The sequence below is a fragment of the Megalopta genalis genome, chromosome 1 (assembly GCF_051020955.1).
Source record: "Megalopta genalis isolate 19385.01 chromosome 1, iyMegGena1_principal, whole genome shotgun sequence".
Taxonomy (NCBI): Eukaryota; Metazoa; Arthropoda; class Insecta; order Hymenoptera; family Halictidae; genus Megalopta; species Megalopta genalis.
Window position 1 is genome coordinate 1,024,862 of NC_135013.1, and position 13,085 is coordinate 1,037,946.

The 13,085-nt window shown below is 43.6% G+C and overlaps 1 protein-coding gene and 1 long non-coding RNA gene across 5 annotated transcripts in view; one reads left to right on the plus strand and one right to left on the minus strand.

Annotated features, from left to right (window-relative positions):
• Rab23 (RAS oncogene family member Rab23) overlaps positions 1 to 12,674 on the minus strand; it is a 32,856-nt gene extending 20,182 nt beyond the window's left edge. Inside the window, exon 1 of one of the 2 annotated variants that reach the window (XM_033477270.2) lies at positions 12,318 to 12,674. In XM_033477270.2, coding sequence (XP_033333161.1) covers positions 12,318 to 12,350 — 33 coding nt within the window. In that variant the 5' untranslated portion in view covers positions 12,351 to 12,674. Of the gene's footprint in view, positions 1 to 3,448; positions 3,588 to 12,317 lie in introns of those variants that run through there. The other variant, XM_076528727.1, reaches the window with a different exon arrangement.
• On the plus strand, positions 673 to 8,765 carry LOC117224397 (uncharacterized). 3 transcript variants are annotated; one of them, XR_013037220.1, is made up of 5 exons: positions 673 to 1,065; positions 1,137 to 3,630; positions 3,735 to 3,782; positions 3,886 to 4,045; positions 4,126 to 4,751. It is a non-coding gene; the product is annotated as an uncharacterized LOC117224397 (long non-coding RNA). The 3 variants fall into 3 exon arrangements; XR_004491206.2 differs by lacking the exon at positions 3,735 to 3,782 and adding an exon at positions 6,868 to 8,765 and having other exon boundaries at positions 676 to 1,065; positions 4,126 to 6,670; XR_004491207.2 differs by lacking the exon at positions 3,735 to 3,782 and adding an exon at positions 6,868 to 8,765 and having other exon boundaries at positions 677 to 1,065; positions 4,126 to 4,379.
• Positions 12,675 to 13,085: the final 411 nt, after the last annotated feature.

A 13,085-nucleotide genomic window follows, 5' to 3' on the forward strand; every position in this document is an offset into this window, starting at 1 on the left:
TTTGTTAAACATTCAGAAAGAATATCCTTTAAAAACAGGATCGCTCGGTGCATTTTTAACGAAAAAGATCGTCGAAGTATTTTTAGCGAAATAATATAATTTTATAAAATCAATTGTTTGCAACAAAAATTTGGTCCATCAAGGTTGGTCAGATATTTATTTGTAAATGGTATTTCTTTCATTTAAAATTGTTAAATCTTTGATTTAAATTGATTTAGAACTACTTTTTTTCTATTTTTTCTTGTAGAAAACTTCAATTTTGTCGTAACGAGTCAAATTAGCTCGCTTCGGTAAAAATTGCTATACAATCGACACGAGTAAATCTAGCGTTAAATATTAGAGTACGGAGAGATCACGTTCAGCGAACCATTTTTCAATGTGAAAACTTTTAAGAGTCGCGGCACGCGAATGTTCGCGGCGTACGATTAATCGGAGAGGACCGGATTTCCCGGCGTAAGAATTAATAATTTATAGTTCGTGGAGAGCCGATGCTAAGTGGAAGAATTATTGTCACGATCGTTCACGGCAGCCCGATCATTTCTAGCCGGTGGAAGGCCAGCGGCGTTCGTCACCGAGGCTAATTTCGATTCAATTGAAGACATGGACGGTTACACGGCGTACACGGTTGCTCGTTGACTATCGCGGAGATGGACTTTCTAAAAGCCATAGGTCATGCACGAATAAGGAAAAGGTGCTGCCGCGATATTCTCGCGAGACTTTCCTCGGCGGTGATTAAATGCCGGTTGTTAATTCAGCGATATCGAGCCAGTTCGGTCGCGTAATCGAGCCGACGCGACGCGACGCGATGCGAAACGTAGCGACGCGACGGGATGCGACGCGAAACGTAGCGATGCGACTCGTCGTGATGCGAAACGTAGCGACGCGACACGACGCGACACGACGCGAATATAACCTCGACGCGACTCGACGCGACGCGAAACGAAGCGACGGCGCATTCCATATTCGAAAGTGTATAATAACGTCGGTCGACAATAAATGTTATTACGTATAATTTAGGGTAATTCCGGTAGAGAAGGGAAAGCGAGATGAGACCATCGAGCAGAGGTAACTGTGGACGCGAAAATGCGTTAAGAACCGCAACGTTCTACGCTTTATTTCTTCCTTTTATAATGCAGTAGATCGAAGCCCCACTTTCTTCCCGATCCGACGAAGCCGACAGCGACGAAAAGGAGACGATTTCATCGGGAGATCGATAAACTCTGCCGGAAGCCGCCGGGAACTCCATGCGGCAAAAATTTTTTCCGTTAGGAAAAACGCGTGAAAACGCGGCAAGATTAGGCTGGACATAAACATCCGGCGTCGAGCAATCGAGCGGACTGGTTCTCGTATAATTTCTCGTAAAAATTTCGAGAGCGCGTTCGCTGGGACGTTGCGTGACTTCCATTATGGCGTACATGCATTTATTTGTTAATTTTCCACCGAACCGTGTTTACGATCTGCGTGACCGTGAAACAAAAGCAACCCGGAGTCGTTCTGACCGGCAACGAAAAAAGAAAAAGAAGCAAGAAAAGAAAAACATTGAAACAGGCGACAGTTAGGCCAGATGCTTATCGCCCGTCGAAGCGACGGACTAATAAAAGCGAGGTTAGGTACATCATCGAATCGACGCCGTCGTTTCGGCGTAATTCATTGTTCACGCGATTCGGAAAGACGTTTATACGCAGCGGTTAAACTCTTGTTCCGGACGTGAAAATAAATTGTCGTGCTAAGGAGGCTCTCGAGGGGGGGGGGGGGGGGGAGAGAGACACGAGAGGAGTGCAGAGTCGCGCCGCTGTAACGCTCGACCCCTCGATTCCCGGCCGATTAAATAAACCGCGTCGATTCCGGCCGATTTCCGCCGACAGTTAACGCGTCCTCGAAATATGCACAACGCGTGGAAAAAAGTGTATCGCGGGAAAAAAAAAATTTGACTGCCCCGTCGTGGAATGCGAGAACGAAGAAGACGCGCTCTAGCGGCGCAAAAACATTGCAGAAAAGCAATAAGCAGAGCGGGGCAGCAATTACGGCGGTAGAAACGCGAGAATACGGCAAGGCGGAGAGTACGTCCAATAAAACGCAAATGATACAATCCGCGGCGTCAATTAAATAATTACATCATCGCGCGATTAGATGCGGGGTTGGAACGCGGGGAACCGCGTTCTCGATATGGCCGCCGGTCGCGAACGGATAAGAACCGGGCAAAACGTCGTTCGCCGAAGGCGTCGCCTTTTCGACAAGAGCCGGTGTTACAAGCTTGTTAATTGCGCGAATATTAAGAAGCATTATTGGAACTACCCAGAGTCGGGTACACGCCGAACACGTTTACGCGTCGCGGCGTCGATCGTATTAGACGCGTACCGCGCTACGGAACCAGGAATCGAGAATCCGTGTTATTGCTTCATTAATAATGCCGAGGGCGATAAAACGATCCTGGCCACGCGGCGATAATATTCATAAGCACCGCACGAGACGGATATCTCGACCTTCATTCTGGATGACCGATGTCACCGTTCAGGAACATGCTGTCCCCCGGTGCGTAATTAACAGAGCCCGATTATGCAAATTCCGAATTTCGAGAAGCACTCGAACGTCCTGCTACGAAATCTCTTTCTGTCGGATAAAATCGGCATTCGATTCGATTCGGTCTGCATCGTTCTCACGATATTTCTGTTTCTCTAGATTCTAGGTTAAGTAAGATTTTATAGCGTGTAATCTTCTAGAAATGAATCTCATAATGTTTTGCACGTTTAATATCGATATTTTATGGCGAGCAAGTAACAGTAATCGCGGTTTTAATTCATTTATTGACTTTTGACGGAAGCTTATGAAAACGTCGAGTCTTATGAGATATACTCGTAACGGCACCTGTGAATGCTCATTCGAAAGGCATTTATACAGGGTGTCCCAAAAATATCTTGCAATCTGAAAGTGGCGGGTTCCTCGGGTCATTTGAAGCAACTTTTTCCTTTACAAACATTTTCTCCGAGGCACCGTTAACGAGTTATTAACGAAAAACAGTGACCAATGAGAGGCGAGCTCGGCTGGCGCGAGGCGACCGAGTCAATGAGCGGAACTGGGCTTCGTGCGCCGGTTGGCTGAGCCGCCTTGCGTCAGCCGTATTCTTATTGGTCACTGTTTTTCGTTGATAACTCGTGAACGAAACCTCGGAGAAAATTTTAGCAAAGGAAAAAATTGCTTCGAATGATCCGAGGAACGCGCCGTTTCCGGATTGCGAGACATTTTTGGGACACCCTGTATGTATTTTGGTAATTAGTAATAATCTATTCATTTTAACGTTATTTTTAGATAAAGTAATCGTTAAACTTTGGTAAAAAGTCGACGTACATTAGCCTCAAATATTATTTACTAATACAGTATGTATTTGACGTACAGTTTTTTACTATGTGCGGACATTAACTGAAATGCTTTACGGAACTGCGTATCTTACCCTATATACAGTGCAGTCCTCGACGAGCCGGTGCGAACACGCTCGATCGTAGAGCGCCTATATCTAATTTGTAAAGTGCTACAGTGAGAATATCTTGATCCTAGGAATCGTAGCTGTGTGTGTATACATTTAGAAGATAATGGATTATGTCACCTTGACACGAAGTAATCAGAACGTCCGCGGTATGTACATATTCGGCTCGCAATAATAAATACATAACCCTAGTAATATATACGCACGTATGGTTTCTTTACATTACACTTTTTAATTAAACTCGTGCTTCCAGAGATCGACTATTTTGCGAAAAGTAAATATTCAAGTTAAAGAATAACAGGTACAGCTCGAGTCGTGAATTTATTCGCGTGAAAAGTTTTATTTTTTCTCTGTCGAAGTTCGCTTTCAATGAGAAACCGCATTAATACCTACACTTAACCTAGGCTCTGAAACAATTTCTCGAGGACCTCTGTTCTACCGTCGACGATCATCGATATAGGATTAAAAGAAATCCAGAAGCATCCCGCTTCCTTTCCTAGACCCATCGGGATATTGCTTTTCGTTCGAGCAGATTACCAAAGATCGAGATAGCGCTCGCGAAAGGTAAGGTTGATTAAGAGGAACGGCTGCCGCTCGAGTCGGTCAAAAAGAGGATTAAATCGACGGAACGTTGGTTGTTACAGCGGGCGCGGATTGCGGATGCTGCAAAGAATCAAGAAAATCCCCGGGTGAAAGCCGTCTATTTGACGACATTCCACTGCGAGCGGTTCGCGCACATGTCGGAGGAACCTGTCCGAATGGAATTATCGATAGCACGTTTCTCCCGTGGTCTTTATGGCGGCCATATTAATTCATCGGCCGAACAGGCGAACAATGGCCGCGACACACCGGGGAAAAAATGGTCGGACCCGCGTGTGAATGGCTTTCGTGATTTCAGGTTGATTAACAGTTTTTCATGTACAGTTACCGAGCCGGCTGTAATTTCAGCGGAAGAAACGGAGGAAGCGGTTAATTACGAATACGCTCTCGCGCGCCGATATCACAGGAGCCTACCCGCTTTATTGCGATACGTTTAATTTAATTAATAGCCCGCGAAGGGTTCGCGTCGAGCATCTTTAAGCTCGAATACGACACGACGGTCGAATGACAGGTCGCGGCGCGCGTAAGTCCCAACTGAAGCGCTAGCTGTTCGCTTGATAAAAAAAAAATCGTTTGATCGTGTTCATCGCTTTAGGGAAAACTGTTGAATTAACGAGATATGTTAATAATTGCGATTAGAAACAGCATTAAAAGATCAACGTTTTATAAATTGTATTTCATGTTGATGCTCCTGAATAATCTATTTCATATTATCTTCCAGATTTTTTTTTTAATTAAATAGTATTTGCCTAAACTGCGAACGCGCCGTAGACTGAGATGCGTTGTTTATAATTTATCGAAAAAAAAGTATGTTCGACAAAGTACAGAGAACCGTACAAGTTTTCCATAATTGACGAAGAATATCTTCCGAGTTCCGCTTAGTTCAGCGTTATTAAAAGGTAGAATATTTTCATTACACTTTCCCCTATATAATCGTGCAAAGATCGCTTCCCGTAACGTCCCCGAAAGGTAATTATGCAGGAATGCAAAAGGAAATTCTCGATTTATCCTCTTCCGGGACGTAGTACAACGAAGTCCTATAATTAAATCGTTCATGTATTTATTTATCTACTCGTAGCAGCACTGCCCTAGCGTTCGTTGCCCATTAATCCTCGGCCTGCGTTCACCGGGTCGTTTGTGACCCGATGTATTTAAACGGGTCCCCTAATTAGTCAATTTTTGGCAATTAAATGAAATAAATAGCTGTCGACGGAAAGACTAACGTGAGACTGCGTGAAATATCTTGAAAAATATGTTCGGAAAAATTGTAAGCACAGAATTGTTATAAATATTGCCTATCGTACAGCTGTAAAACTGCTCCGTCGTTCGACGGTTAAACAGCAGTCCCGTTCTCATTCATTTATTTCTCTGTACATACCGGAGCTCCTCCTTTCAATTAATTGAAGATTCACAATCGAAGGATGCACTTTTTTACGAGGCAAACCATAAACGCAGATCGCATTATCCAACCTACAAATTATGAACTGTTTAAAACAGTCTGGAGCTACAATTTACGAATTACTTGAAACAATTGACGCTGTAATGCAACGACATACGAATGTTCAGAATTTTACTATTCAATATATCATAAATATACAGGGTATCCCAAAAATGTCTCGCAATCCGAGAGTAACGGATTCCTCAGGTCATTTGAAGCAACTTTTTCCTTTACAAAAATTTTCTCCAAGGCACCGTTAACGAGTTATTAACGAAAAACAGTGACCAATGAGAGGCGAGCTCAGCTGGCGCGAGGCGACCGAGCCAATGAGCAGAATTGGGCTTCGTGCGCTGGTTGGCTGGGCCGCCTCACGTCAGCCGTACTCGATTCTTATTGGTCGCTGTTTTTCGTTAATAACTCGTTAACGGTGCCTCGGAGAAAATTTTTGTAAAGGAAGAAGTTGCTTCAAATGATCCGAGGAACCCGCCATTTCCGGATTGTGAGACATTTTTGGGACACCCTGTATATAATAATAATAAATATAAAATAATAATAAAAAAACATAAAATCATATATCAACCGTCCATTTCCAAGCCGCGACCGAAACGCCAAATTGTTTTTAGGTTATCAGAGTTCTTGCGCGGGTTCCGTACGTAACGAGAGGCTCCTTAAATTTGATCAAACCTTTTATTACGCCCCATGAATCTGATGGCCGTGGTATATGCCGTAAATGCGAATTGAATTCGCGTGCTTCCGACTGTATTCGAGCGGCCGGTCGAATGGGACCGAAATGAAAAATATATTAATAAACGTGCGCGCATCGAGCGAGCATCGAAATCTCATTTGCATACTTTTCGCGTTCCCCGCGACGCGACGCTTCGCTCGATGAAGCGGACACATTCCCGTCGCGTGTAACAGATCGGCGAGAAAAAAATCTCGAGGACGTGGTCCGAGGCATTGTACTTGAAATAATTCCGCCAAATTCGAGATAACGGTGGTGCCCCTAAAACGAGAAGTAGGTTAAGTCGATAAGGGACCGCGTCCTCCTGAACCGGTCTTCCGAATCGAGCTTCTGTCAAAGAACCGTACACGATGTGCCCCGTTAAAAAGAAACCATCTTGGGAAATCGCGTCGCCGGGCCACGGAAGTTGGTCAGACTCTTACGTTTTTACTCTCGTACACCAAAATTATATACACCGAAGCGTGAAACCAAAGTTCCGAGATCCTTGAACAAGTTGAGATAAAAGATGAACAAGACTACGTGTCGTATTTATATGATTTTTAGAAACGTTTCAAGTTTGACGTCAAGGTTATGTCAATATTTAACGTCTAGTGATTTACGTTTTAGGTTAAGGAGGCCATTCCTAAGCTGCGAGGCTCAAGAGGATCAAATGAAACGATAATAATATACAATTTTTGGAGATCTATTTAGAGTACAAATGGTCGCAACGAGATTCGCTGTAAGCTGATCGATGTCGTCGCATCGCTTTCTAAAAAAAACGAAGCGATCATTGTTGCTAGAATTATTGTTCGTTAGAAATTCTCGCAATCAATTTTGCTGCAACGTTGATGAAAATAAAACGACAGCTGCGGCGAAGAACCGTCCGAGAAAATACCATGAAATTCGTGGCAATTGAATTGTACAAATTAATTCAGCGAGCACACGACAGCGAATTAATTGAGCGATGCCGGGAATCGATAAGTTAACGCGCGAAGGTCAAGCGTATTTCTGTGTTAAATAGGGAAACGCGATTTGTTTATGTCCCGCGGCGGTCGCTTTTCGAGCAAGTTCAACGTCCCCCCGAGCAAGGTCATTCAAGGTCGTGCACACATAACGAATTGTCCTTCGGAGCAGGTGTCGAAAAGTCGAAGGACGAAACGCGTTTACGCGCAAGGGAACGAAAGACAGTGTCGCCATTGTTTTCGGGAATTGTCCGACGACGATTAATTAGCGGAGGCAAGCAGCACGGTAAATGTCTCTTAAAATTCTCCACCGGTTTTGCCTGCAACTGTGTCGGAATCAATTTTGCCCCGTCATTTTCTTAATCGACCGCCTCGCGATACACTCACTCGATTATCTCTCGTGGCAGTATTAAAAAACTGTTCGGGAAACATCATTGTCCCGCACATCGTATAACAACTGAACGACGATAACGGAGCTTTCGAACGAAACACGATCGATCTCGCTTCGCAAACATTTAGATATAATTTCATAAATTGTATAACATCTACGTGTACATATTCTCACGAGAGATTTATACGCGAATAAAGTGGCCGACTGTAATTTTTATGGTCTGGCCTACATGTAAACACACAGGCAGGTTTATCTTCACCTTGAATCGTTCGTTAGCCGGCCACAGGTGTACCTCGCGCACGCGTGTGTGGTTCGTCCGTGTGTCACGGAATCAAGAGGCGTTCGTACACTCTGGATTTACACCGATTGTCCCTAAATTTACATGTTTCTGGACGAGTCGTCGTATATGGTTATCTAGTCGTGACTTATACATCGGGTGGTCCATTGGAAACGCGAAGCATGTGTCGTCAAGCTACTCTAAATAAATTTCCAAAAATACAGGGTGTCCCAAAAATGTCTCGCAATCCGGGTTCCTCGGGTCATTTGAAGCAACTTCTTCCTTTACAAAAATTTTCTCCGAGGCATCATTAACGAGTTATTAACGAAAAACAGTTACCAATGAGAGGCGAGCTCGGCTGGCGCGAGGCGACCGAGCCAATAAGCGGAACTGGGCTTCGTGCGCTGGTTGGCTGAGCCGCCTCGCGTCAGCCGTACTCGATTCTTATTGGTCACTGCTTTTCGTTGATAACTCGTTCACGGTGCCTCGGAGAAAATTTTTGTAAAGGAAGAAGTTGCTTCAAATGATCCGAGGAACCCGCCATTTCCGGATTACGAGATTTTTTTTGGACACCCTGTATACCACGCGGATGCAATGCAGTTCTCGAATCCAAGGGTTATCCAACATCTTATTAAACTGTTATGAAAACTACATATATCGACGCATCGCTGTTTTTATTAAAAGCGATTATATAACTTAAGCGATGTATGTTTCTTAACTTATGTCGCGCAGCTTTTGTCTTATCTCTTCGATTCAATTTAATTATGGCTTTTGTACAAGTATGTTTGAGAAAAAACTCATCGAACATCGATGTACGGGATGCTATCTCGTTATGCTATTTTTAGTTCCAACCTATGTATCTTAGAAGATAGAGAATATACCGAAATGTATCGAACGATTACGTTGTTTCTTAACTTTTGTCAGTAAGCGTATGTACAAGATTCCACTTGAAATATCGCGCGCGAAGAAACCGCGACACACCGCGAGTGCCCTTGACGATTCCAATTCGAATTGAATCGGTCCGTTATCCGTGAAAAAACCCTCATTATTCGCTGCCGGCTATCGGCCATATGCTCGCCGTAATTCATACGTACACGCGGACAACGAGCATTTTTATCGATCTCTAACGCGCCATAGATCCCTACGCTTTAATGGAACAAGTATTATACGAAGCCGGGAACCCGATTCGCGCGTGAACGTGTGCAAACATTCTTGGACTTTTTATAGCTATCATAAACGGAGACAGTCCGCAGAAAATATTCTCGCGAGCACGCGCGGCCGATGGCCAAATTGTAGGTACCGTTTCTCGGAGCTAACGTTGTCGAAATTAATCGAATTCGTCCTCGATCATTCGTACCGTTGAAAATATTCAGCGAAGCGGTTGGAAACTTTTTTTTGAATTTTGAAAGTAGCGTTAACGACAGCGCGTCCGCGAAGTTACGGTGGCTCTTAACCTCTTATGGTCGCATTCTGCGTACGAACGATAGGTAACTTTAATGTTTCAGTGAAACAGCTTGGATGAAAAATGCTCGGAAATCTTTCCGGCCTATCAGGAATTAATGTTTAAAAGTTGGTAGTCAAACATCGATAGTTCCGATGGATATCCGAGATATCGTATCATCGAGAGCGATGCTTCGATCTTAATTATGCTTCGCTCCGCGGCCGGTTAATTACTATTTTCAACGGCGATAGTTATTGGAAACGAGCAGCCACCAATTAAACCTCTGTATATTAATCGTGCGAATTTTTCGAACACCCTTGCACACCCCCATCCTCACGAATTTCATCGGCTAACTATACAGGTTAGAACACCGTACAAAACTGAGCCGACGAATAGTTATGATATATGTTTATATTTATAGCATTTCGAAGCTATTAATAAAACGGATAAATGTACGGTCGTTCGCCGTTTTGTAAAAAATAGATTAGAAGAATCTCAATTTGCATGCATATTCAGTAGCCTATTCATCAACGCGCCAGGCATTCCTCCGACGTCATCCCGTGACAGTTCGGTAGAATATCGATTTAACCTCTAATAACTACCATAAATTGGTTCTTTTCGGTGAACACTTTTTCTGCTTTTGAATAACGGCGACCGCGGCGAAGGCCGTCGAAGCCACGGCCGGAATTCCTGGGGTTCGGTGGGAACATTGAAAATGCCAGGACATATTCAGTCGTAATCGAATTCGATCGTAAAATAGTCCTCCTTCCCAACTGCGTATCGATCGCATTTTAACGACAGTGTCCAACGTTGGTACGACTTGATCGCCGGAACAATCGATTAATCGAGCAATCGATAACCTTGCATTACGGTTTACGACACGTGCACGCGTTCGGATGTACATACGTACATGCACAGGGTGTCCGAAAAATGTCTCGCGATCCGAGAATGGGAGGATCTTGACGTAATTTGAAGTAAGTTTGTCCTTAGCAAAAATGCAATGCACGGCTTTGTTTACGAGTTATCAACGAAAAAGAGTGACCGATGAGAGGCGAGATATGCTGGCACAAGGCGGCCGAGCCAATGAGTGGCATTGGGCTTCGTGCGCTCATTGGCTCGGCCGCCAAGCGCTTGGCGAGCTCGCTTCTCATTGGTCAGTGTTTTTCGTTAATAATTCGTAAACGAAGCCGCGGGTTGCATTTTCGCTAAGGAAAAAGTTACTTCGAATGATCCCAGGAACTTCTCGTTTCCGGTTTGCAAGACATTTTTGGGACAGCCTGTATATTTTGTTAATTAACGGCTTCCAGTTACACGTGCCCGGCGCACGATTCAACCGGGTAACATAACCCAAACGAATTCGTGAAATTCGTTGATTCGGTTCGGTATTTAATGATTGACCTCGAAACGCAAAGAATTTTCAAGCGTAATCTTTTCCTCCTCGATCGGTAAAAGCATCACCGTGAATCGTCGTATTCGGTAGGGAGAAGACTCCACGCTGTGCAGAATGGAAAAAAACATAACGAACAATAAAGTTATCACGTTATAAAACAGTTTCAACAATAACGGTACCAAATATGTGTATTGTAGCGGTACAAGTACCGATGGACGTGGAACTGTTAACAGATCAAACGATTTTCCGATCTTTCGTAATCCCTCGATATTCCGATGGGAAATCGAATACAGCGTTTAATCCTTAGTGGACCAAAACTATTTATTTCTATACTATTTATTAAAACTATTTATTACACACTGCCAAGTCCAGACTATTTTACAGACAAAGAGAAATATTTTACTAAAAATTTTTGTATTAAATACAGAGAAGAGATATTCATTTTTTAAATAAAACTTTGTTTAATTAAAACTTTTATTAATTTAATAAAACTATATTTTCATCGAAACAATCGTGCCTATTCTTCCAATGTTTCCTGCCAAATTTCACGGTTTTATTGATTTCTGCCGCGTGTATGGCGGCATTGGACCGTTAAGGGTTAATATTTTTAAAAAATTTCATTCTCGACGATCGGTGCTCGATACGAGATAACAAATTACGTTTCGTAGTATCTCTAGGCGATGAAATAAGCTGTAAAGACGTACGCGCGCGCAAACTACTCGTTTCAGTCATGGACAATAAGAACAGTTAAAGTAATGCGTGGTTTTACGTGAACACACCCTATGAAAATATGAGCGGGTACCGTTATAGCAATTGAAAGATAAACCGCGATCATCGAAGCAGGACTATGCAGTATCGCACAATTTTCACAATAAGAGGTTGACCGATATAATTACGGTCCTCGGGGATTATCAATGAAAACAAGATGCTTTCCGACACAGAATTTTCTCCTTCTAATGGACACAATTCAACAACGGCATTAATCCACATTTGCGACATTAACCGGTATTCGCGTTTTAAATGTCCCACTCTTTTTCCCCCACCTTTTTATGTTACAATTTACAAGCAATTACGATTAGTTACCCAGTGTATGGTATTTCTATGTATCCTTCTAGTGAGTATTACGTTACACAAATTGTTATTATTCGTTTCCATAATGTGGAAACAGGAGAAAGATAGAAAAGTTAAGAGTTTCGTGTTCCTAACCTACAGCATATCTCGGCCCGTCAGCCGGCTTTAGTTGTGTACACTACATGGGAATACGTACAGATCTGTCACTGCGCATACGCATTTCCGAAATTTGATTTGAAATCTCGGCGAAATATCGTATCCGTGTATCCGCGAAACAATCGACGCTCTCAATTATAATTTTCAGCTTTTCTCTTCGGTTTCTGGAATGATAAACGTCGATCGGGGAAAGAATGCTTGCAGCGCGTGTAAACAATGCACTTTCTCCTTATCCGAGGAAACGTTGATATGTACGTGTTTCGATACCATTCGAGGCGCGCCAATTAAAAAGTCTTGCGTTTCGCACGGGCGTCGGAGAGGCAGTAATCGCGGCGGTTCCCGTCGGAAGAATATCGAGAGAAGGATGAAAAACGGATTTTTTTGATCACCTTGAGCGATATCTCGAGTTCTTCCTCCCGCATTCTGACCGTAACGTGATTAGCATAATATCCAGCTACAACATATCCTGCGACGTCTGCCGTTGATCATTCGTGTGAAAATCTCTGTTATTTAGCCGCGATCACCTTTCCCGATATTTTGACTCGGCCACTTCACACCGCGACAGAGACATTGTCACGAATTTCGAATGAAACAACACACGCGCGTTTCTTTTTACTCGCAGGACCCCGTTCAATGGAAATATATAGCTCGTTGAAAGTGCAACGCACGCACCGGACACGCGAGTACGCGCCGCTAGCTGACTGAACACCTGTACGTACGAGACACCTGCCGCGGCCGTGACTGACCGTTCGGTGACTTTCTCTAGTGACTTTTTTGGAAACATCAAAACAGTTGCCAACCGCGACGACTCCAAGCCCGACGACCAACGACCGAGGCCAATCGCGGTGAAGCACGACCAATGGCGGCGCGATTGTTCACGTGACCGATCTCTCATTGGTTCGTTTTAAGACCGCTAAGATTGGTATCTGTTTACTGTGAATTTGAATAAAAGTCATCGATGACGTTCCCGATTGTTACAGGCATAGCGGATCGCTCGCAAGTAACGCGGATAAAAGAACGTTCGCATTCCTTTCTCGCGTTGATAAAGAATAGAACAGAATGCTACAAAAAATGGTTTATTTACACCTTGCAACAGCAAGGGAATAATATTGTTGTGTCGGGGTAACAGTTTATACGATTCTAACAGTTTATTAAAG